General features: G+C 55.9%; 10 protein-coding genes across 10 annotated transcripts; 2 read left to right on the forward strand and 8 right to left on the reverse strand.

The window, feature by feature from the left end:
• Positions 1-115: 115 nt before the first annotated feature.
• On the reverse strand, positions 116-1,535 carry QBC33DRAFT_613979 (Serine/threonine-protein kinase-like protein; the record flags this gene model as incomplete). Its single annotated transcript, XM_060432566.1, has 5 exons — positions 116-645; positions 683-784; positions 838-925; positions 974-1,371; positions 1,409-1,535. 5 exons carry the CDS (start codon positions 1,533-1,535, stop codon positions 116-118), a joined length of 1,245 nt encoding a protein of 414 aa, XP_060279221.1.
• Positions 1,536-1,571: 36 nt separating this feature from the next.
• On the reverse strand, positions 1,572-3,381 carry QBC33DRAFT_480456 (uncharacterized protein). Its single transcript, XM_060425329.1, has 2 exons — positions 3,033-3,381; positions 1,572-2,959 (listed from the first exon to the last, which is right to left on the reverse strand). Exons 1-2 carry the CDS (start codon positions 3,324-3,326, stop codon positions 1,703-1,705), a joined length of 1,551 nt encoding a protein of 516 aa, XP_060279222.1. The 5' UTR covers positions 3,327-3,381; the 3' UTR covers positions 1,572-1,702.
• A 1,397-nt stretch (positions 3,382-4,778) lies between these two features.
• Positions 4,779-6,032, reverse strand: QBC33DRAFT_500132 (uncharacterized protein; the record flags this gene model as incomplete). Its single annotated transcript, XM_060425662.1, has 1 exon — positions 4,779-6,032. The coding sequence occupies exon 1, from the start codon at positions 5,589-5,591 to the stop codon at positions 4,779-4,781; it is 813 nt and encodes a 270-aa protein (XP_060279223.1). The 5' UTR covers positions 5,592-6,032.
• A 272-nt stretch (positions 6,033-6,304) lies between these two features.
• On the reverse strand, positions 6,305-7,318 carry QBC33DRAFT_613982 (glutathione S-transferase). Its single transcript, XM_060432567.1, has one exon. It carries the CDS (start codon positions 7,180-7,182, stop codon positions 6,499-6,501), a length of 684 nt encoding a protein of 227 aa, XP_060279224.1. The 5' UTR covers positions 7,183-7,318; the 3' UTR covers positions 6,305-6,498.
• A 392-nt stretch (positions 7,319-7,710) lies between these two features.
• QBC33DRAFT_550734 (uncharacterized protein) lies at positions 7,711-8,767 on the reverse strand. Its single transcript, XM_060429106.1, has 3 exons — positions 8,710-8,767; positions 8,397-8,688; positions 7,711-8,344 (listed from the first exon to the last, which is right to left on the reverse strand). The coding sequence occupies exon 3, from the start codon at positions 8,321-8,323 to the stop codon at positions 7,964-7,966; it is 360 nt and encodes a 119-aa protein (XP_060279225.1). The 5' UTR covers positions 8,324-8,344; positions 8,397-8,688; positions 8,710-8,767; the 3' UTR covers positions 7,711-7,963.
• Positions 8,768-9,069: 302 nt separating this feature from the next.
• Positions 9,070-11,031, reverse strand: QBC33DRAFT_460361 (putative choline dehydrogenase protein; the record flags this gene model as incomplete). The annotated part of the gene is made up of 1 exon (XM_060424983.1): positions 9,070-11,031. One exon carries the CDS (start codon positions 11,029-11,031, stop codon positions 9,070-9,072), a length of 1,962 nt encoding a protein of 653 aa, XP_060279226.1.
• A 585-nt stretch (positions 11,032-11,616) lies between these two features.
• Positions 11,617-13,224, forward strand: QBC33DRAFT_252235 (AB hydrolase superfamily). Its single transcript, XM_060423010.1, has 5 exons — positions 11,617-11,700; positions 11,784-11,911; positions 11,997-12,347; positions 12,450-12,723; positions 12,816-13,224. Exons 2-5 carry the CDS (start codon positions 11,864-11,866, stop codon positions 13,094-13,096), a joined length of 954 nt encoding a protein of 317 aa, XP_060279227.1. The 5' UTR covers positions 11,617-11,700; positions 11,784-11,863; the 3' UTR covers positions 13,097-13,224.
• Positions 13,225-13,281: 57 nt separating this feature from the next.
• Positions 13,282-14,607, reverse strand: QBC33DRAFT_480467 (NAD(P)-binding protein). The gene is made up of 2 exons (XM_060425330.1): positions 14,037-14,607; positions 13,282-13,982 (listed from the first exon to the last, which is right to left on the reverse strand). Exons 1-2 carry the CDS (start codon positions 14,328-14,330, stop codon positions 13,353-13,355), a joined length of 924 nt encoding a protein of 307 aa, XP_060279228.1. The 5' UTR covers positions 14,331-14,607; the 3' UTR covers positions 13,282-13,352.
• Positions 14,608-14,896: 289 nt separating this feature from the next.
• Positions 14,897-17,053, reverse strand: QBC33DRAFT_550742 (6-hydroxy-D-nicotine oxidase). The gene is made up of 4 exons (XM_060429107.1): positions 16,639-17,053; positions 16,348-16,564; positions 15,858-16,255; positions 14,897-15,796 (listed from the first exon to the last, which is right to left on the reverse strand). Exons 1-4 carry the CDS (start codon positions 16,885-16,887, stop codon positions 15,152-15,154), a joined length of 1,509 nt encoding a protein of 502 aa, XP_060279229.1. The 5' UTR covers positions 16,888-17,053; the 3' UTR covers positions 14,897-15,151.
• Positions 17,054-17,316: 263 nt separating this feature from the next.
• QBC33DRAFT_252300 (uncharacterized protein) lies at positions 17,317-19,136 on the forward strand. The gene is made up of 6 exons (XM_060423011.1): positions 17,317-17,629; positions 17,691-17,736; positions 17,801-17,972; positions 18,035-18,168; positions 18,227-18,281; positions 18,351-19,136. The coding sequence occupies exons 1-6, from the start codon at positions 17,489-17,491 to the stop codon at positions 18,976-18,978; spliced, it is 1,176 nt and encodes a 391-aa protein (XP_060279230.1). The 5' UTR covers positions 17,317-17,488; the 3' UTR covers positions 18,979-19,136.
• Positions 19,137-19,497: the final 361 nt, after the last annotated feature.

Raw genomic sequence — 19,497 nt, forward strand, 5'->3', positions numbered from 1 at the left:
ATGCATCTGCCCGAGCAGCACTCTGCACCGGCTTCCCTGCCCTCGTAGCTCCCGGCATCTGCCCATCTTCTTCGTGCTATGGCCAACCGATTTAATAGTACCATTCTGCAAGGCCTCATATCTTGAACCAGTCATGCTTCAGCACATCCTGCGCCGCCAATCGCTCCCCCGGCTCATACCTCAACAGCTTCCCAAGAAGGTCTGCCAATAGCTTAGTCTCAACTTCGGGTACAAGTTGATGCAGCTCGTGTGCACATTCCGACCATGTACAATGATGACAAGTGGCGAGTTTCTCCCTGATTGATCGCGGGTCGGGAGTCCTTGGGTCGAGGGCCCCGGGCCTGACCTTCACAGTCCGGCAGTCTGGATCCTTGCTGGTCTCGAATATCCGATCCCGATAATCCCAGGATGTCCACCAGGGATCTGATGGCCTTCCAATGAGCAGTGCGACTTCTGTTAGGTATTGCCCTTTATCGCGCCCTAGCAGTGTAGATATGCTGAACAAACGTTGTCCCGTGCGAATCTCGAAAAGCGTGCAGCCGAGAGACCAGAGATCCGCGGTAGTACTTGCTGAGCCATCCAGGATCATCTCTGGAGCGCGATAATCCATCGGGATGCCGAACTTGGTCGGCAGTGGTTGCCGAGCTGTATCTCGGTGTAGGCCGAGAGTCTGGGCGGATACCGACATGGGTGCTCTCGGGCTCCCCAAATAGGTCGAATATCTCCTCCTCGTCGAGGCCATCAAGACCATCTAGCCGTAGAAGTATGTTTGAGGGCCGGAAATCTAGGTCGCTGTTAGCAGTTGTTCACACTCTAGAAGACAGCCAGACAACTAACCTCCGTGGCGGGTGCCGCGGTTATGTAACGCAGAGAGTGCCTCCACAACCTGTCGTGATACATCTTGTTGGATCTTGTCGACCGTCTCCTCCGGACCGAAGATTGCTGCTATGGAACCTACGTGAGGTCATAGGACAGGATAGACGAGGCAGATATGCGTGCCGTTGGGGCCGTGAACATCGAATTGATCAAGGGGCAAGCATATGTGCTCTCCACCGGGATTCTTCTCAATAGCCTCTGCTTTGAGTCTGTTGACAAGGAGCTCACGACACTCCCGTTCTGACTCGCTGGCGACGAGAATCTTCACCGCAACATATTTCGGTGTGTCGGAACTCGTATCTCGGCAAAGCCACACCGTCGAGTATCCACCGTATCCCAGCTTGTGAATGACCCGGTACCAGCCGTCGTGTAGACGGTCGTGCAGATGAACGGGATGGTAGCCGCCGGGGCGATAACCATGAAGTCTCTCCACAAACTCCTCTACGCCGCGAATGTATAGTCTTCTCCACAGTTGCCCGTTTGTTTGGGGCCAGTCTGGCAGCACCTGGGGTGTGCCTGGCTCTGGAAATACCACCTTCGCAACCGCGGGTAAAGTCCTCGGGCGCATATATTTGGTCGGGAAAGGGATAAGACGCGACTTTGTTGTTGTGCAGTTGAGGCTGCGCGGGGTAGCCACCGAAGTGAATCCCATAATACATGGTCATTGGGATAGTCAAGTGTTGAGGATAAATAATCCGCCGTTTTTAAAATTCACTCGTAGGAACCGGAAATATTCCCCTGTAGGCTTGGTACGCGCTTACAGAAACGAGATGATATAGGTTAACAAAAGTGTACAACCAAGCCAACATCAACACAAGCCCATCAGTTAGGCGAGCCTTCTTAGTTCCTCCTCGACCACTAACCAGACCGAAGGAGGCAGATATCCCGTGATCCACATGTTCCCCTCAGCGTCTCTTCCAAGAATATTGAAAATGTTGATCGCCATGGGCGTCTCCTCGTGAGTTTGAGAGTGGAAATACACGGGCTTCCCAGCCCTCTCACGACGCTCTTCACCCTTATGCACCACGGCCGGGCCAAAGTCCACAACGTTGAAGAAGTCACCCTTGGTCCAGTTGCTGAAGCCAACGATGAGGCTGCTCGCGTCCCCAAACCCAGGCATGTGGCCGCTGCCGTCGAGCGATCGACGCAAAGCCTGGGCTTGCGCCCGTATCTGCGACTCGGACGTCTGCATCGTGATGGTCCGACGAATGGCCAGAGCCACATGGCCCAGCGGTTTCCCGAGCACCTCGGCGGCCGGCAGCACTGCCGTGGCGGAGAAGACCAGGTTCTGGATGTACACGCCGCCGGACTGGAATATGGATTTCAACCGGCCGCGCAGCTCGAACACCGTCCCCACCACGATGGAGCGCGTCGAGCCGCGCGGAAGCGCCAGCGCCGCCATGCGCGTCGACCACGCCGTTAGCACGTCCCCCTCGCTGACGAACGCGCCCTTGTCGACCTGGTCGTCGTTGGAAATATCGTCCCTCGCCTCCTGCACCAGACGGGAGACCGCCTGGCGGGTAAACACGATCGTCTGGAGGACCTTGGGCATGAACAGAATGTCCCAGAGGGAGCGAAACATGAGAAATAGGATCTGCAGACCGCGCAGCTGCTTCTCCGCCAGCGCGTACGCCTCCTCCTGCCCATACGTCGGGAGCGCCGCGCCCAGCGCCGACGCGGCGTCTTCGCGCGCGCCGAGCAGTGGCGCCACCTCGGACTCGTTGCCGGCGAGGACTTGGCACCAAGCCGTGATGAGGGCGCGGCGGCCCATGGCGTCGGTCATGGTGTGCGGCCAGGAGAGCGAGACGAGCGTCGCGTCGGTGTAGGAGATGATGTGCAGGGCGAGCTGCGGGTTGTCGCTGTTGAGGTAGTCTTCGATCGTGGTTGGCGACCCGGGCCCGCTGCCGAGGGAGCGGAATCTCATGGGCCCGGGGTGGAGGGATGGGACGTCTGTCGCCTTGGGGAGCTGCGATGCTAGAGGATCTTCGTCGATGCTGATGTCTAGGTTGACGTGGGAATATCGCACGGCCGGCCGTTCAGCGGTGAATTTCTCTGGGACGTGGATCTCGAGCTTTCCCGTCTTCTACAGTGGCAGATGTGTTAATGGAATTCAGCGACCCAGGGTCCGCGTCCGCGTCCGCGCGGCCTGGCCTTACCTCTATCAACCTGAGCCGTCCACCCAACTTGCGCCAGTCGCCAATTTCCAAGAGCCTCGCCAGGGAGCTGCGCAGAGCTTCGGGGTCGAGCACATCGTCGAATTTCATGGTCCAGCACATGATCATCTTCCGGTTCACGAACGTATCGTCAAAGTAGTGGACGGGGAAGACCTCATCGCTGGGCACTGTTGGAGGAGGCCCAGTGGGTGCGGTGACGACCGGCACCAAGTGAAGAGGCTCGGCCACGCGCCAGGCAGCCGCCGAGAGGAACGACATGAACTTGGACGCGGACATGATGCAGATGGTGATGCGATGCAAGCTCGAGTGACACAAGATGGAACGATAACGGAGAGACAAGCCATTATATGCCTCTTCCTCAACGACCAAGGTAGAGGCAGATGCTCCCGGATCTACTTTGTATTGTCCCAGTGGTTGCCAAGTCTTATGCACCAAGAAGCGTTACGTTGCCACTTGCGAGTCACACTAGTTACACCAGCAGACACATCTGTCATTATCGTCGTCGACATCCCCAAGGAGGATGACGCAATGATCATATATATCACGCCAAGCCCTACCCGGACCCTAGGGGTGGTTATCTGACGACTCGATATATTGTTTGAAACAGGTGCGCCGTGTGCGTGGGCAGGAAGGCGATGCGCCGATTGGACGGGTTACTATCGGCGTTGGTTGAGGCTCGGAGCCTCGTCCCGCGTGCGTCCTGTGTGGTGCGGTGGGCTCGGCGTCAACAAAAAGCGGCTAGGTTATCGTCACCGGCTAAGATGGACTCGCGGGTGGTTTCACCCCGGATGGCGCAATTGTGTGCGTCGACTACGGAATGCGCGGGCGGACGCAGTTCTAATGAATGGACGGAGGGATTGCGTCCTCGTGGCCGTTGCTTGAAGAGGGATAAAGGGGAGTCAAATATGAACGAGATCACATCCGGTGTTGATCGACATCTTGGCTTCACTCTTTCACTCCAGAGCAGAGGCTCAGGCTCGGACGGGCATATCTCGTCTTGACAGAAACAAAATTAAGATAACGGCACGATTTTGCGCTCATTTCGCCTATCAGTCAGACGACATACGCCTCAACTAATCAGGCTATTCTCTTTCCGCTGTTGCCTCGTTTTTTTGTTCTATTTTGGCGCTTTCGGGAGTCTTTTCTCAGCAGCAACTTTCCCCTTTTCGTTAATTACTCAATGCATTTCCATATATGACAGGCAGGCTTCTCGAGGCTTCTCCCGGAAAATCACTCGACACGTGGGGGTTGCCGTTGCTCGTCCAACGTCCAACCCCAACACGCCCATTTAAGCACAGCCTCTCAACACATTTGATTATGTTGTGTGAGGAGCTTGAATGTTCGGGCTGTCTCATCACCTTAGCCTCGAAACCCCCCCATAAGTGGCTGTGCACTATTACTACGTCCACCGATCTGTTCAGCGGCAACACGTTGACTTGGCAGTCAGTCTCTTTCTAACCACACTCGGACATGTCAACCATTCTTTTCCACGACTCAATTACGCCCGCCAGCCCATTCACAAGACTTGGTTGGAATGGCGGGAGGTCCTTGCCCGGGGAACGAGAGCTTCGAGAGCTTAAGCCGGCCCACGTTCACATTTGCGTGGCGTGAAGATGCGTCATTGGATTCACTCATAAACCCATGTTTACTCGGATTCGCATATACTCTGCACCCTCTCACCCACTCCCTTCCAGCAATACACGCCTACTCACTCACCACCCTCCCCATTCAAGCAGGCACCCTCTTTTTCGCACGCCGCATAATCGTAATGGTATGCACATACCTCAGCTTCCCCCCCACGAGCCGGAACTCATGGCTATCAGGCGCATTCCCCATAACCGACATGGTACACAGGACATTCACGGCGCCCATCTCCTCGTCGACGACGTATCGCCTCCCGGTCACGGGCAGGACGTCCGCCCCCGTCGGTATCCCCACGTTGCACGAGTCCGTCGCCGACCCGCTGCCCGTGTACGAACTGCCCTCCATCCGCTCGCACGGCGTGCCCCACGGCACCGGCGCGTCCGAGTTCCCCCAGAGGTCCAGGTACGCGTCCGCGGCCGCCTGGAGCGTGGCCCGGCTGTCGGGCGCCGCGGGGGCTGACCAGTCCTCCTGCAGGATGTACGAGAGGCTCTTGGTGGCGTTGAATTGCCAGTCGCCGGTTGTCGAGACGATCGAGTCGATCTTGGTTACGGCGAGGCTGCTGCCGTCCGCGGTGGTGTTGTGCCGGATCTGCGTGCCGATGACGTGCGGGTTGCGGGCGTCGGTGATGATTAGCTCGAGGTAGGCGGCGCAGGCGGTCGTGTCGAGGATGGTGTGGTTATGGTCGATCTTGAGGGGCTGCTTGAGGATGCTGGTCTTGATGTCTGTGACTTTGTTGTTCTCCTCGTATACCACCGTGTCGGCGGCGAAGATGGACTGTAGCTCGCCGGTGCTCTGGGACTCGAGGTATCGATCGGCTGATTCTTGGAGTGCGGCCCGGGTGCAGTCGGCCACTACCCCTGAAGCCAGGGCCGCGACGACGAAAAATGAGTGGATCATGGTGGGATGGATCGCAGGCTTGATGGGTGGATGCCTATCTTGCGTGAGTCATTTCATCCCGAGGAATCCAGAGCCCCGTCCGAGACTAAATATGCGGCATGGTCGTGGGCCAGGCTGTTCCCAGCACCGGTATAGATTGGCAGTCAATCTGCCGGTCCCCCGTTATTTGGGTTGGCTGGCAAAATGCCGGGACTTGGAACAGTCGTAATTTGTCTTCTACCTTGACTTTTGCCTCCTACCTGGACTGGCTCCGGTTAAAGCGGCATATTGCTCGAGTGTAATTACATGAGCAACACGAATTGTTGGGTTGCCTTGATCTCGACCGGGTTTATGTACTCGTTGCCCACAGAGTTTATATTGCAATATTGAAAATGTTGAGACAGCCCTGAGTCGGGCTTGAGTCGGGCTCGGAAACTGGAACTGGAGTTAATTAGTGTCCCCATGATTAACTTTCGGGAGAAATTAATAAGAAGAGTATGACCGCAATGTTGGGGCTCTCGAATTTGAAGGAAGGAATTGGAACCATGCGAGCCTCGGCTCAACTATCGAAGGAAGCCTGGAGCGCGTTGAGGAGGTAACTGATCAAGTAAATAGTCCGCATGTTGTCGGTGAAGTGAAGTCCCATTATACGACCCTTCCTACCACAGTACCGCCTGTTTTATAACGGCAAACAAATACAATGCACTAGATTCAGCTTGAATGTTAAAAGAGGTGTGCATTTCGCCTCAAGAGATGATCCTGTTGGTCGAGTATTCTCTTTGTATAACTTAGCCCCCTGAGCTGAGCAGGAAAATGATGCGACTTGAATAAAAGGGGAAACGCTTCTAGTCTGGCTACCTGTATGGCGATGGAACTCTCCGTAGAAATCTCCAAAACAACACGTAATGCGTCACATCCCCGAAAGGCCTCACGAAAACAAAGGCTTCAAGCCCTCCGCCTCCAGCGCCTTCTTCACCCCATCCAAACCCTCCAGCCTCCGCATCACCGCATCATAACTCGGAAACTGCCTCGCCATCTCAAACCCACCCACCTGCTCCCCCCACCGCCGGAACACATACAGGTTGAAATCCACAACCGTCGGCGCCTCCCCGACCGCCCACTCCCGACCCCCCAGGCGCTCCTCGATGCGCGCGAACGACCCCCCGACCACGGCCCTCCCCTTGGCGCGGATGGCGTCGTGCGCGCCGCCCTCGTCGGCGAACCGGTACGGCCGCCACACGGCCGCGAACCCGAGACTGTGCACCGTCCCCGACAGCCAGGCGAGCCACTCGGCGACCTGGGCCCTGCGGACGGCGTCCGAGCCGCCCAGGAGGTCGCGCTCGGGGGCTAGGGATGCGATGTAGGTTAGCACGGCGGGCAGCTCCGTGATGGTGACGGAGGCGTCGTGGATGACTAGCGCCGGCACGTAGCCGGCCGGGTGGATGGTTTGCCGGTATTGCGCGCTCGTGAGGCTGCCGTCGGCGGGTTGGTAGCGTCCGTCTGCGTCGACGGCCATGCGTACCTCGGTGAAGGGGATAGAGAGGTGGCGTATCAGGGTGTGCGGGGCCAGGGAGCAGGAGCCATCTTTGCGGTAGAGGGTTATGTTGGGCATGGTTTTTTGCTTCTTTTTTTTTCTTCTCTTCAGGTGAGAGATACTAATTAATTAGCTGGGTGGTTGAGCTTCGATTGATACTAGAGGGAGTGGCCCGGCCTGGGTTATTTATCTCTGTATTACGACATGAGCTGGGCTGCGGGTAATTAATTAGTCCATGAAAGGGCGCTTGGTGACATCCAGGGAAAGGCGTCGTTGATTACTAATTTGTCAGTGGGTTGCAAGTCAATCCCCTGAATGAGCCATTCAAGGAAAAGGAGACGTAATGAGATGCAGACACGGCATTACGTGCAGCTCTTGGTATTGTTGTATGGACGAGGATTAAAAGAGGGAAAACAAGATAAAATAGGATTGGGAGAGAAACGATATAACACAGCGGCTTGGCTGGCATATCCCCCTCTCGTCCCAACATGCACTCGACCTACCTAGATAAGCAGCTTCACCTGCATGTTAAGACTGAGGTTAATTAGGCCCCCTATAATTAAGGTACTTTTGGGGAGAAATTCATGACAACAGTATCAATGTTGGGGCCTCTTGCATTTGAAGGAAGGAATTAGAACTATGCTAATATTGGCTTGACTGTTGAAAGAAACCTGCAGCGCCTTAAGGAGGTGACTGGTCAACTAAGCAGTCTAAATCAGCTCTTGTCGCATGTTGTTAGTAAAGTGAAGTTCCATTATATAATCCTTCCTACCACAGTATCGCCTATTCTTTGTTCAATAGCATAGTAATCACTTAGTATTTCCCATTCTGCAAATCTCTCATTACCGCGCAATCTAATTCAAATCCTCCCCATATCTATCAATTCTGGGATATCAGCAGGGTGAATTATGCTCTGGCTCCCATCGGGGCCTGCAAGAGTCTTAAAATCGCAAACCCCCGTCGCACATAGGAACTCGATGTACAACTCAGACAACATACTCCTAACTACACACCGAGATGGTCTCCCACAATTGCACGGGGGATTTTCATCTTGAATTCCACGGTAGTCGTCAAAGGAAAAAAACCCCTTGCGGCCCTCACACCTGCATGCATAGTAAGGGCGGTCTGCATTTCCCAACGTATTTGTCGAGTTGGTAACACCATGAGTTGTCTCTTCTCCGCAGAGTCGACAAGTAGGTGGTCCGCTGAAGTACGGCATCTTGCTAAGCGCAGAATATTCCTAACACATCTATGAGATAAGTGGTGGGGTTAACAGTGCAAGATACACTTACCCCAAGTATAGAGTATTGCTTCGTGTCTAGGCTCCAATGGAAGTATAGGGCGAGCTCGTCATAATACGAGAATGGTTAACCCTAGTTGCATGGCGTGGAAGAGGGCTGGACGGCGAAGGAAAAGGAAGGGTGGGATGAAGTATGTATTTATGCTCTTTGGCTCGAAAGTAGCAAGGTTTTGTTGGCCAATCGGCTGAAGGATGGAACATAAATAGGAGGTGGAAGTAATGAGAAGCAGGCTGTGGAAGTAATCAAGCAGGCTGTGAAAGTAATCAAGCAGGCTGTGGAAGTAATCAAGCAGGCTGTGGAAGTATTTACTGAGAAACAGGATATTTCGGCTTACAAATTGGATCAATAAATTGCTCCGGAAACCTGTCTACGGTTTAGTGGAATGGAAAGTGAGTCATCAGAGGAGCATTTGGGTCATTTGACATGTGGTGTAACGTTTAGCTGCAGGATGTGACATGTGGTGTCAAACTCGCGTTGGCGCGTCTGGCTATATATAACGCGTTGAGAACTGGACATTCAATTCGCGATGTCATGTGATGAGCTTGGGGCACATTGGGTAATTTTGCTGATAAACATGGAACACTCGTCCGTCATAGGACGTGGGGCAAACTTTCACGTGTCTAGGTCGCCTCCTCCTCCTCCTCGGGTTGAGCCAGCGGACAGATTATTGATCCGCCGCATCAGCCAAGACAACCTCGCTCGCCTTCTCGCTGACCATGAAGACGGCGATCAGCGGGAATGTGCCCGGCACGACGGGAAAGACGGAGGCGTCGACGACGCGCAGCGCCTCCACGCCGCGGACGCGGAACCGGGCGTCCAGCACGGCCAGCGGGTCGCCGTCGGCGCCGATGGCGCAGGTGCCGGCCGGGTGGTGGCCGAAGGCCTCTTTCCGGACCCACTCGCGAATCTGCTCGCGCGAGCCCACCTCGTCCCGTCCCGGGTACACCTCGACAGGTGTGCTGGGCGCGGGCACGGCGTCGAAGACGCGCCGCACGAACTGGACGCCGTCGACGAGGCCGACAAGGTCTTCGTCCCCGCCGCCGCCGTCGGCGAAGAACTCGAAGTTGATCTCCGGCACGTCGCGCGCGTCGGCTGTCCGGAGCGTCACGGTCCCGGCCCGGTTGCGCGGGTGCGACTCCGACACCGTCAGCGTGAAGCTACCCGGGACGTCGGTGAAGTTGGTGTATGGCGGCAGGTGGCCTAGGATGGAGCCTCCGCCGCCGTAGACGATCAGGTCGCGCTTCCCGTCGGGCGTCGCGCTTGTCGTGTAGGTGATGAACTGGCTGAAGCCGAGAGTCGAGTACGGGCCCGACCCGTCCTTCTCCCACTGTGCCATGCAGGGATCGTCCTCCTCGAAACTCCGGCACTCGCTGAATAGGGTGAAGTTGTTGGGGAACCGGCTGACGACGGGGACCTCGTAGTGGTCCTGCAGGTTCTTGCCCACCCCTGGCAGGTCGACCAGCACAGGGATGCCCAACCGCTTCAGCTCGTCGGCCGGGCCGATGCCGCTGAGCATCAGCATCTGGGGCGTGTTGAAGGCGCCACCCGCGAGAATTACCTCGCGGCCCGCGGTGGCCTGCCGGCGGAATATGGTCGTGCGGTTTGCAGCGGCCTCGGCGCGAGGGTCGGCCCGGTAGAGGCTCTCTCCCACCAGGTACTCCACGCCCGTGGCCCTCAGGTGGTCGTCGAGGAGCACCTTGGTGACGAGGCTGTCGAAGCGGACGGTTAGGGAAAGACCCCTCGCTACGGCCGAGTTCACCCTGCTTCCAGCGCTGAAGCGTCTGCTCTTCTCATCCTTCTTGAACGAGATCTGATAAACGTCGTTCTCGTAATCGCGAGTTGGCAGCGCCTCGTTGATGTCCTTCTGCGTGACGACGTCGAAGTCGGTGCTCATGCTCCTATTGAGATACCCAAGAGCGGCCGCCGAGCCCTGAGCCATGGCGAGCATCTGCTGGTCCTGCTCGAAGAGCGTCTTGTTCCCGACGCCGACGGGCTGGTAACCGGAGAAGCCGTGACCTGGAGTCCCGCGGGGTAGGAAGAGGTTGCGCTCCATCTTCTCGAAAAGCTTGTGCATCTTATCGTGGTGCCAACTCTTGTCGCCGGTGATGCTCGCAATGTTGTCCCAGTCAGACTCGGACGGCAGAACGGTGATGCCCCCGTTGTGCGTGTCGCAGCCCCCCAGGGTGCCCGCCCGGGGGTACCAGATGCCCCGCTGAGTAGACCCTTCGGGGGGATCGGTCCCAACCCAGAGCCCGCCGTTGGGCTTATCCCAGACCATCTTGTCGTCCAGGGCGGCCTGCGTCTCGTTGCTGAAGTGCTTCACGTAGAACCACCAGCCCTGGTCCTCGGCTATCTGGGCGGCCCCTAAGAAGGCTGTGACCTCCTGGGTGATGTTGCCGGTGTGGTTCCGGCCTGCTTCGAGGAGGAGCACAGAATGGCCGGCTTCGGCGAGGTTGACTGCCAGAGGGCCGCCGCCTGGGCCGGAGCCGACGACGATGTAGTCGAATTGCTCGTCAGGGTCTGCTCGGGCATTGTTGCTCGATGACTGTGATTCAGGGGCCTGCAGCGCTACGGAGGCGCTTGGAAGCAGCAGACCTGCTAAGCAGATCGACTTGGGAATCAACATGATGAACGGCCAAGGTTCTCAGATTCCAGCCCAACGGAAATGGGTTGCTGGCGACAAGACCTTGGAGAGTTCTGGGGTTCAAGTAGGAGACTCGGATGCTGTGCATTCCTGCAATTCCCTCTTATTGGCAGCGATCCTCCCTTCTTCACTCCCCGGTGCCGGACGGACCTTCGTCGGACCCTTCTCCGTCGATCCTGGACGATATTTGCTCGACTACCCTGCATTCCCACGCCTGCCGGCATCGGCCGTCTTGAATTGAGCTCCGATTGTGAAGTTGGGAATCCTACAAGCGTCTAGGCGCACTTGATCAGCGTGGAATTTGTCATTTGGTGATAGTGCCGTCCCCACGACATAGACGTAGTAATTATAGTAAAGTGGTTTTGGAACAAGGATAAAAGAGCACACTGCGCTGATCATCATATCTTACCTAATCTGATCATCACCGAGATCGTCACCGAGATTGTCAGAAGAGCCACATACAGGCCATCCCATGGCGGCGGACACCAACCAGATGAACCAACCAGGTCAAAGAATCACATCTGATAAGATAAGAGAAACGGGACGGAGTGTACACCGCCAGCGACCTTGCCGACCTTGCAGCCGAACCCGGTACACCGTTACATTTAAACCAGAGCACGGCATGGAGCTGACTCGTGCTGTGGGTACTGGGTACACACGTGGTCCCGTCGTGTCTGTCCCGGACACCCGGTTTCGGACTTGAGGGGAACACCCCATTTAACAAGAAGACATAGTTGACCACCTTTTCGGCCCATGAAAGGTACAGGCCTTCCTGTCGTCATTGCTATCACCAACTTTGACGAAACTCTCAAGCATGGCAGAACACAGGTACCTGGCAGAACCGCACCCAGAATGGATCGAGGTGAGTCCCACCCTTTCCCTTGCATCGCCACTTTCATCTTCAGACCCCCAAGGAAACAAGATAGTGTGCTAAAGATGTCGACCAGTTCCCCAAGAACCTCCCGCCGGGCACCCGTATTGTTGGCATGTCCAGGGACCGACTCCCCGTCACCCCGCAGCAGGGGCTAGATATCGACGAGTTCGACATCACAGCCCGTGACGGCTTCTCAATCCGCGTCCGGTCGTACCGTCGGAGCTCGGCGACCGCCGAGCCACTTGCGCTGTTCATATACATGCACGGAGGCGGCTACGTCACCGGCAGCCTCGAAACCGACGATTCGACCTGCCGCGCCACAGCCGCCGAGGTCCCCGTCGTGGTGCTCAACGTCGAATACCGCCTGGCCCCGGAGAACAAATTCCCCTGTGGATTCGAGGACTGCTTCGACGTCGTCCGATGGGTATGTGTGTTTTCCAGAGCACTTCACGAGTCGATTTTCACCGCTTTTCGTTCCCATTGTAATTACCTAGTCGGCGACAAGCTAACGATGCAGCGACGGTAGGCCGCCTCGAAAGACGGACAGGATCGGCTCGCGACGAAACTAGACAAGGGGTTTGTCCTCGGCGGCACATCGGCGGGGGCCAACTTCACGGCCGGGATCGCACATCTGGCCGTCCAGGAAGGGCTCTCGCCACCGCTGACGGGGCTGGTGTTTCTGGCCGGCAGCTTCTGCCACCCGGATGCCCGGCCAGAGAAGTACCGGGACAGGATCCTCAGCGTGGACGAGGTCGGCGACGCGCCTGGCCTGTCGAGGAGGTTGATCGACTACTTCGCCGGTTAGTTAGTCCAACCTACCCTAACCAACCCTTCGGGTTTGTTTGCCTTGCCACTAATTACTAACAACACTCTTCCCTCTCCCCGGAAATAGAAAAATACGGCGCTCCCCCGACCGACAAGCGCCTCTCCCCACTCCTTTTCGACTCACGTGCCGGCATAGCTTCCAAGGCGTACTTTGCCGTCTGCGGCTGGGACCCGAGGCGCGACGAGGCGCTGCTCCTCGACGAGCTGCTGCGCGAGGCCGGCATCGCGACCAGGAGGCTCGTGTACCCGGGCCTGCCGCACGGGTTCTGGACCTCGTGCCCGGACCTGCCGGTTTCGAAGGCGTGGCTTCGGGATCTGTTGGAGGGCGTGAGGTGGCTTGTCGAGTGACGGCCCAGTGCACGGGGGGCTCGATCGGGTGGTGCTGGGCTGGGCCTGTATTGTGCGGCGCAGATCGTATGCCGCTCTATGAGCTTTGGTCAATCACTCTGCTAGTTCTTAATCAGTGGACCGGGATGTTAGGGCTGGTGCTGAACGGGAATGAAGAGAGTGTATGTTGGAACTGACGAATCCTTGGGAGGGCAAGGAGGTGGAGATGACTCTGTACATATTACCAAGTGAAAGAACTACCTAGAGTAGTAGTAAGCTATATGCTAGGGTTTTGGCCCAAAAAGTCTTCTAGACTTGTAGCCTTGACATCTGGAAAGCGGTCATTGTCTAGATTACGCAGAGCCATCGCGCCATTGATGGTATACAGCTGGTAAAAATAGCCAATGTACTCCCAGAATGACAGAGGAGAACCTTGAAGGCGTGCTTGCAAGGCAGTCTTCTCAAGGTCCTCCACAGACCCCTTCTCAATCACCTTGACCGGCGTCCCTCGAACTCGCTCGTATGTGGCCTTGATTTCGTTCAGACTATGGCAGCCTGATCGGATGGAATAGAATCCGCCCTGATGCGCATTTGGACTCTCAATGATGGCAATGCTAAAGGCAGCTGCGTCTGACTCAGTCGTCCAATCAAACTTCTCCCTGCCCGTTCCAAACAGATCGATTGACTTTGCGACCGGGTCCCAGATGCCATGGTTCTTGGGGGAGAGGTCTCCATGCCCAGGAACCGAGAAGAACACTTCGGCTAGAACCCCGGTGAAGATCCAAATTGGCTTGATCGTTGACGTGATGGCAACCTGTTGGCGGAACGAGTGAAAAGGGTTGAAGCTCTCGTGGTCTCCAAACTGCACGTATCGCCAGTCTGCGTTCCAGCTCGAAGATAGATACGTCTGAGATATGTTAGTTAGCCACCTCAAGAAATCTGTCATTGAGGTACTACTTACCTTGATACCAGCGCGCTCCGCAGCTCGCAGAAGAAGAAGATTGCCGTCAAGTGCCAGCTCTGGCCGACCCGAGTAGGCGCAAATAACAGCGTCAACACCCTTCATCGCACGATCCAGCGCAGGGATGTCGTAGTAGGAAGTAGAGACAACAAAGCTCTCGAGTTGGGCTGCATATTGTGCATCTAGCTTGTCTGGCGACCGCCCCAGGCCTCGGACCTGGTGCCCCTTTTCAAGAGCTACCCGGGCTAGATGTTGGCCCAGGTTACCCGTAACTCTAGCGACGAGAACCAACATGATAGGAATGACGATGATGGGTAGAATCTGTAGGATGAGGAAGGTATCCTGATTGATGATGAAATAACAATCAATCGAGTAAGAGGGAGCTTACGATTTTATACACAATCATGACTCTTTTTCCCTTACACTCGGAGTGGAGTCTCCCATACAACATTACCTACATCATGGTTTCGATCATCAGATGGAGGAAGCCTATAAAGCGCCAAGGCAGCGGCCCAAGACCGATGATTAATTGGATTCGTTTTTTGACTCACCACCGCACGAGTAATCTGCCTGCCTTGTCGGTATACTCAAGCAAAAAGCAAGAATGCAGACTAAGCTGCGCTCCGAGATCGGCAAGGGCTGTGGATGCCCCCTCGGCGTCGCATCTAAGTCGCGTTCCGAAGACGTCTGTTAGTACCAAATAGGCAAGGTCAGGCAGTGAATTACGCCGTGTCCGGTGGGAGCGTAGGTATGTCATATACAGACGCCCCAACCTCTTTTATTATTTTTATTTTTATTTTTATTTTTATTTTTATTTTTATTTTTATTTTTTTGTACCGCGTTCGCTCTTGGCAATGGACAGCAGGTTCAGAATTTCTACATCAACTTTGATCGCTATGAGATATACAAGAAGAACCCAACCCAGCAGCACGTGCGGGAATGCAGCTTTTCTTGAGAACTCTCGGGGAGGAGTCAACTATACCTTGGACGATGGTGACCAACAGCAGAGGCCAACTAAAGATGGTTTTATCTGAATAGTAATAAACTAATAATTGGCCTGCGGCAGAGAGGGAGAGGGGGAGGAAGAGGAGAAAGGCATGGAGGGAGTGTGCTTTCTAGCTGCGTGGCTGGATAGGCATGTAAAACCCAAAGCGGTTCTCAGGATCCCAAGCCCTCTTCAGGGTCTTCAGCTTTTCAATCCTTGCCGCCTCCTGCCCATACACCTCCTGCAGCTCCTCGCTGCCCACGGCATAGTTGACGTAGGAATGGGGCGCAGAGCCCTCGTCTCTCACGGCCTTCTGCATATTCTCGCCATATGCGATCGCCTTCAGCCTGTCCTGCTCGTCATCGCCTGGCCACCACAGGATGGGGGACGTGAGGATGTGGTTGCTACGTTCCTCGGGAGCCACCGCGTTGGCGGATTCGGGCACCGCCTGCACGCCGTTCCAGCCGTACGACTCGAGCAGCCAGGCCGACGTGGAAAACGTCTCGTCGGCTGTTATTTCCGAGAAGAGATCGAAGCCTCGCCGCATCGCGCTGCCATTCCACTGGGCGAACGAGTTCGGATATCCGAGGATGTTCTCGTTCTTCCGACACACGGGACTTTCTAGCCCGAACCCACCTACATCGAACAAGTCTCCCCAGGCGATGTCTGTGACTGTCGTCTCGGCCACTGGCCCAAGGGCCCGGAAGGCTGCGGCGTAGTCGTCAGCTGCAGCGTTGTTATCTCCCTCGTACAGGAGTTGAAGATTGATGACCGGCTGTCGTTCACGTTAGCCTCGGACGTCTAGACACCCGGCCATGAATAGATGGTTAACCCACGTGGTCGGTGTCGAGGCTATCGTCCCGAGCCATGACGCCATTCAGGACGAGTAGCCCGGGGTCCTCATGGGCAACCTCGACTTGGTTCCACGTGTCGAAGAAGGCCTCGAGCTTGTCCTGAGTGAAGCTGAAGGCAACCATGGTCCATCCTCCTTCGGCCACATCATACAGCTTCAGGTCGAAGCTCGTGACGATGCCAAAGTTGTGTCCCGCACCGCGAACGGCCCAAAATAGATCCGGGTTCTGTTCCGCAGACACAGTGACGGCACTCCCGTTCGCGAGCACGAGCCGCGCCGAGATCAGGTTGTCGGCAGCGAAGCCATGTCGGCCTTGGAGCATACTGTGGCCGCCGCCAAGCAGGGGTCCAATGGCGGAGACACACTCGCAGATACCCGTGACTGGCTTCAATTTTTAGCGACCATCTCTCTCAAGTCATCAACTAATAGAACGGCACCGGAGTGACCGGCATATAATTAATTATAATACTGACCAGCCTGTTTCCCCTGCTCAAAGAGAGACGCCGTGATCTCATATTGCATCACGCCGCCGCCAGCAGTCGCCGTCTTGCCGTCGCAGTGCACTCTGGTGTGGTTCAGCTTGCGCATGTTGATTTGGATGCCGCCATCCAGGTTGTTCAGCGTCGACGGCCACCCGTGAGTGCCTGAGACGGCCAGAAAGGGCATTCCATGACGGTTTGCATATAGGATCTTATGGCGGCGTATCAGCAACGATTTCAGTAGGGGCGGTGTGTGTTTGTGTGTGTTTGATGTTAATTACTTACAGTCTGTTGCACATCTCCTTCGGTCGCGACCTCGACGACAGCCACATAGTTGGGATGGATGCGAGGTGAGGCGGCCCGCACAAGCAAGGGAGGCCAGTTCGGCGACGAGGGAAGAGTGATGGTTGCGTCTCTCGACAGCAAGGGACCCAATTCACTGGAGATGTCACCATCCCTGGAGCTGATCTGGGCATGCACGGCAATGCTCAGCAAGAGCAGTTGCAGCTGGATGGCGAGGCTAGCGATCCTCATGGTTGCAATTACGCTTGTTTGCTTCCAAGGTGCGTAAAATGCATGGAGCAATGAGGAGGGGAGAGGACCTGGAATTTTGGGGGTGCGATCATCATCAACAAGTCAGCCACTCCGAAGTTACCCCCTCCCTCCCAACCTCCAAGTTTATTACCCCATGATGACCACCTGGCCGCATGCATGCATCTTCGTAAACTAAAAACCACGTCCTCTCTTGAATGGAGGGAAATAGACGATGACCGGCCTCCCTGTCAGCTATACTAGCCGTATTGGGTCTGCCATGAAACTCAAAGCTGGGAGAACCCTGCTCGGCAATGCGGCAACTCGCATCCGGACCGTCCCTTACCATGCACGGGTTATATCCCCTGTTGAAAATCCTTGTTCTGGCGAAATGAATCTCCGGGTAACTTGAAGTGATGATCGGCGCACTCCTGCTACGTTGTCACCCCAAAGCGGTGAGCTGCATCTTCCCGATGTTGCACCCACTTCATCATCAAAACAAAACAAAAGACACGTCCTCGACTCTTGAGTAATTCCACCAGCAGCTTATCAATTCAATGGTATTTAATACTATCCAGATATCGACTGGCAGCAGTACTTTACCATGCTCTCGTGGTTTGCGATCGAAGTGTGGACAAAGTATGCTGTCGCCACTACTATTATGATCCTCCGGTTCGTCACGCGATGGAAGATGGTAGGATGGCGGAAATTCGATGGGACGGACCTGTGGTGTGTTATTTCTACTGTGAGTTGTTCCTCTGCCTGGCTGGGACTACGCAGTATAGGATCCTTATACCCTCCCCAAGGCGCTATACACGACTGTATCGACATGCGACTATCTTTTAAGCACGCGTACGTACCATCTCTCTCTTCCCAGTCAATTCATGAGTGGTTCTTTGACTGACCCCGGGACTAGCAAAATACCCAACCATTATCGGGTTGAATGCAGAGACTGCTATGCAGGTTCCTGACGAGGACATCCCTCTCCTGGAGAGAGGCTCCAAGATTGCCCATTTCTCCTGGACCATGTATATATGCATGATCTTCTCGTTCAAGGGCGTCATGTTGTTCTTCTTGAAGAAAGTCGGGTACGTCGAGCTCCTGCCGTTGTCGACCCAAACTTGGACTGACTGCTGATGCTGGTCATCAGATCGGGCATCTGGGAGGTACAAATCTTCTACGCGACTATATTCACCGTGTGTGCCTGGATAGCCTCAGTCTTGACCCACCTTTGCGCTTGCGTCCCTGTCGAGAGGGTCTGGCAGGTCAAGCCATTTCCTGGACGTGAGTAAATTCGTTCTGAGATTTGATTCGCGGGTCGAATTTAACACCACATTTGCAGCGTATTGCACCACTCGGCCACAGAACTACTACGTTGCAGGAGTCCTGAACATGCTGTAAGTCTCCCCCGATTTCCACAAACCACGACATCTCGTCCGCGCCGCTGACCCAGGGGGCTTTGCAAGCACCGACTTCATCATCATGATCATCCCGATACCCATGGTCTGGAGACTCCGGATCAACATCTTCCGCAAGATCGCCCTGGGCCTCCTCTTCGGCTCCGGCATCTTCATCATCATCTGCACCATCCTGCGCACCTACTACTCCCTCGGCGACGTCGGCGACATCGCCGTCGCCCAGTCGTGGGCTGGCCGCGAGGGCCTGGTCTCCATGATCGTCGTCTCGGCCCCGGGCATCTGGCCCCTGATCCGCAAGTCGCGCTGGTTCGATTCCACCTACCGCCGATCGAACAGCAGCGACGACCACACGACGGGCGAGCCCTCCGCCCGGCGATGGAAGATCTCGGGGAGCGGGCGCGGACGACGTAGGCGAGAGACGGATCTCGGGACCATGGACCATGATGGGTATTATGAGCTGCCGGCGCGCAGCCCGGCGATGCCTGGCGCCGAGCCGGTGAGTACCAGCGGAAGCCAGGAATGTATCGTTGGACCGCCGGCGGTCGGTGGCAAGGACGGGGTCATGCCCATTACTGTCACGACGGAATATTCGGTCGAACATGAGGAAGCGACCTTAGCAGGGGGCCAGTCTCTGCACCCGTTTGCCAGGATGAGAAGCTCAGACTGGGTAAACTAACTAACTGCAGACGGGCTTCACGCCCTCTCTCTCGCGCTGCCCTTGACGGTCGTGTGCAAGGCTTCTTGCATGGTCGTTGTATGAACATCGATGCATAGAGTCGTGAGCAGCAGCACCCTGACGACTCCGTTGTGCTTCCTCATTGGAGCCCACTATCATATTCACGCCCAACCATACTTCGTGTCTCATGAAGGGACATTTACGCCTCCTGGAAGCAACCCGACAGTAACCGTTGAGCATCTCGCGGGCAGGAAGGTTGGATCTGTGGTGAAGCTACGACGAAGGCTGAGACTGGTTATCGGGACTGGCTGGCTCGTCAAAAAAGGAACAAACCAGCGCCAATACGCCGACGAAAGTCCCAATTCTGCGCGGCTGCTCGACTCCAAACGTACCGGCCTGGAAACACGCCTCGCGGGCTGGAAAACTGGCGGGAGCCTAGTATGGAGAAGCGGGTAGCAGAATGTCTTGGAGTGTCAGGGCAGGTGGATAGAAGTAGCTGCGGCGGTGCCCCATCTTCCA

The sequence above is a fragment of the Phialemonium atrogriseum genome (genome assembly GCF_030411735.1).
Source record: "Phialemonium atrogriseum strain 8032-3 unplaced genomic scaffold QBC33scaffold_35, whole genome shotgun sequence".
In the NCBI taxonomy this organism is placed as follows: domain Eukaryota; kingdom Fungi; phylum Ascomycota; class Sordariomycetes; order Cephalothecales; family Cephalothecaceae; genus Phialemonium; species Phialemonium atrogriseum.

Excerpts from the sequence above, each read along its gene's own strand:
- QBC33DRAFT_480456 (XM_060425329.1), bottom strand. The coding sequence starts at position 3,326 with ATGTCCGCGTCCAAGTTCATGTCGTTCCTCTCGGCGGCTGCCTGGCGC. Across the intron at positions 2,960-3,032 it reads GACGGCTCAGGTTGATAGAG|AAGACGGGAAAGCTCGAGAT; the intron begins GTAAGGCCAGGC and ends CTGCCACTGTAG.
- QBC33DRAFT_613982 (XM_060432567.1), bottom strand. The coding sequence starts at position 7,182 with ATGCCCAACATAACCCTCTACCGCAAAGATGGCTCCTGCTCCCTGGCC.
- QBC33DRAFT_550734 (XM_060429106.1), bottom strand. The coding sequence starts at position 8,323 with ATGCCGTACTTCAGCGGACCACCTACTTGTCGACTCTGCGGAGAAGAG.
- QBC33DRAFT_252235 (XM_060423010.1), top strand. The coding sequence starts at position 11,864 with ATGGCAGAACACAGGTACCTGGCAGAACCGCACCCAGAATGGATCGAG. Across the intron at positions 12,348-12,449 it reads GCTTCGACGTCGTCCGATGG|GCCGCCTCGAAAGACGGACA; the intron begins GTATGTGTGTTT and ends CAGCGACGGTAG. Across the intron at positions 12,724-12,815 it reads GTTGATCGACTACTTCGCCG|AAAAATACGGCGCTCCCCCG; the intron begins GTTAGTTAGTCC and ends CCCCGGAAATAG.
- QBC33DRAFT_480467 (XM_060425330.1), bottom strand. The coding sequence starts at position 14,330 with ATGTTGGTTCTCGTCGCTAGAGTTACGGGTAACCTGGGCCAACATCTA. Across the intron at positions 13,983-14,036 it reads CGGAGCGCGCTGGTATCAAG|ACGTATCTATCTTCGAGCTG; the intron begins GTAAGTAGTACC and ends AACATATCTCAG.
- QBC33DRAFT_550742 (XM_060429107.1), bottom strand. The coding sequence starts at position 16,887 with ATGAGGATCGCTAGCCTCGCCATCCAGCTGCAACTGCTCTTGCTGAGC. Across the intron at positions 16,565-16,638 it reads AAGGAGATGTGCAACAGACT|ATCCTATATGCAAACCGTCA; the intron begins GTAAGTAATTAA and ends CGCCGCCATAAG. Across the intron at positions 16,256-16,347 it reads TGAGCAGGGGAAACAGGCTG|TCACGGGTATCTGCGAGTGT; the intron begins GTCAGTATTATA and ends AATTGAAGCCAG.
- QBC33DRAFT_252300 (XM_060423011.1), top strand. The coding sequence starts at position 17,489 with ATGCTCTCGTGGTTTGCGATCGAAGTGTGGACAAAGTATGCTGTCGCC. Across the intron at positions 17,737-17,800 it reads CGACTATCTTTTAAGCACGC|CAAAATACCCAACCATTATC; the intron begins GTACGTACCATC and ends CCCCGGGACTAG. Across the intron at positions 18,169-18,226 it reads GGTCAAGCCATTTCCTGGAC|CGTATTGCACCACTCGGCCA; the intron begins GTGAGTAAATTC and ends CCACATTTGCAG.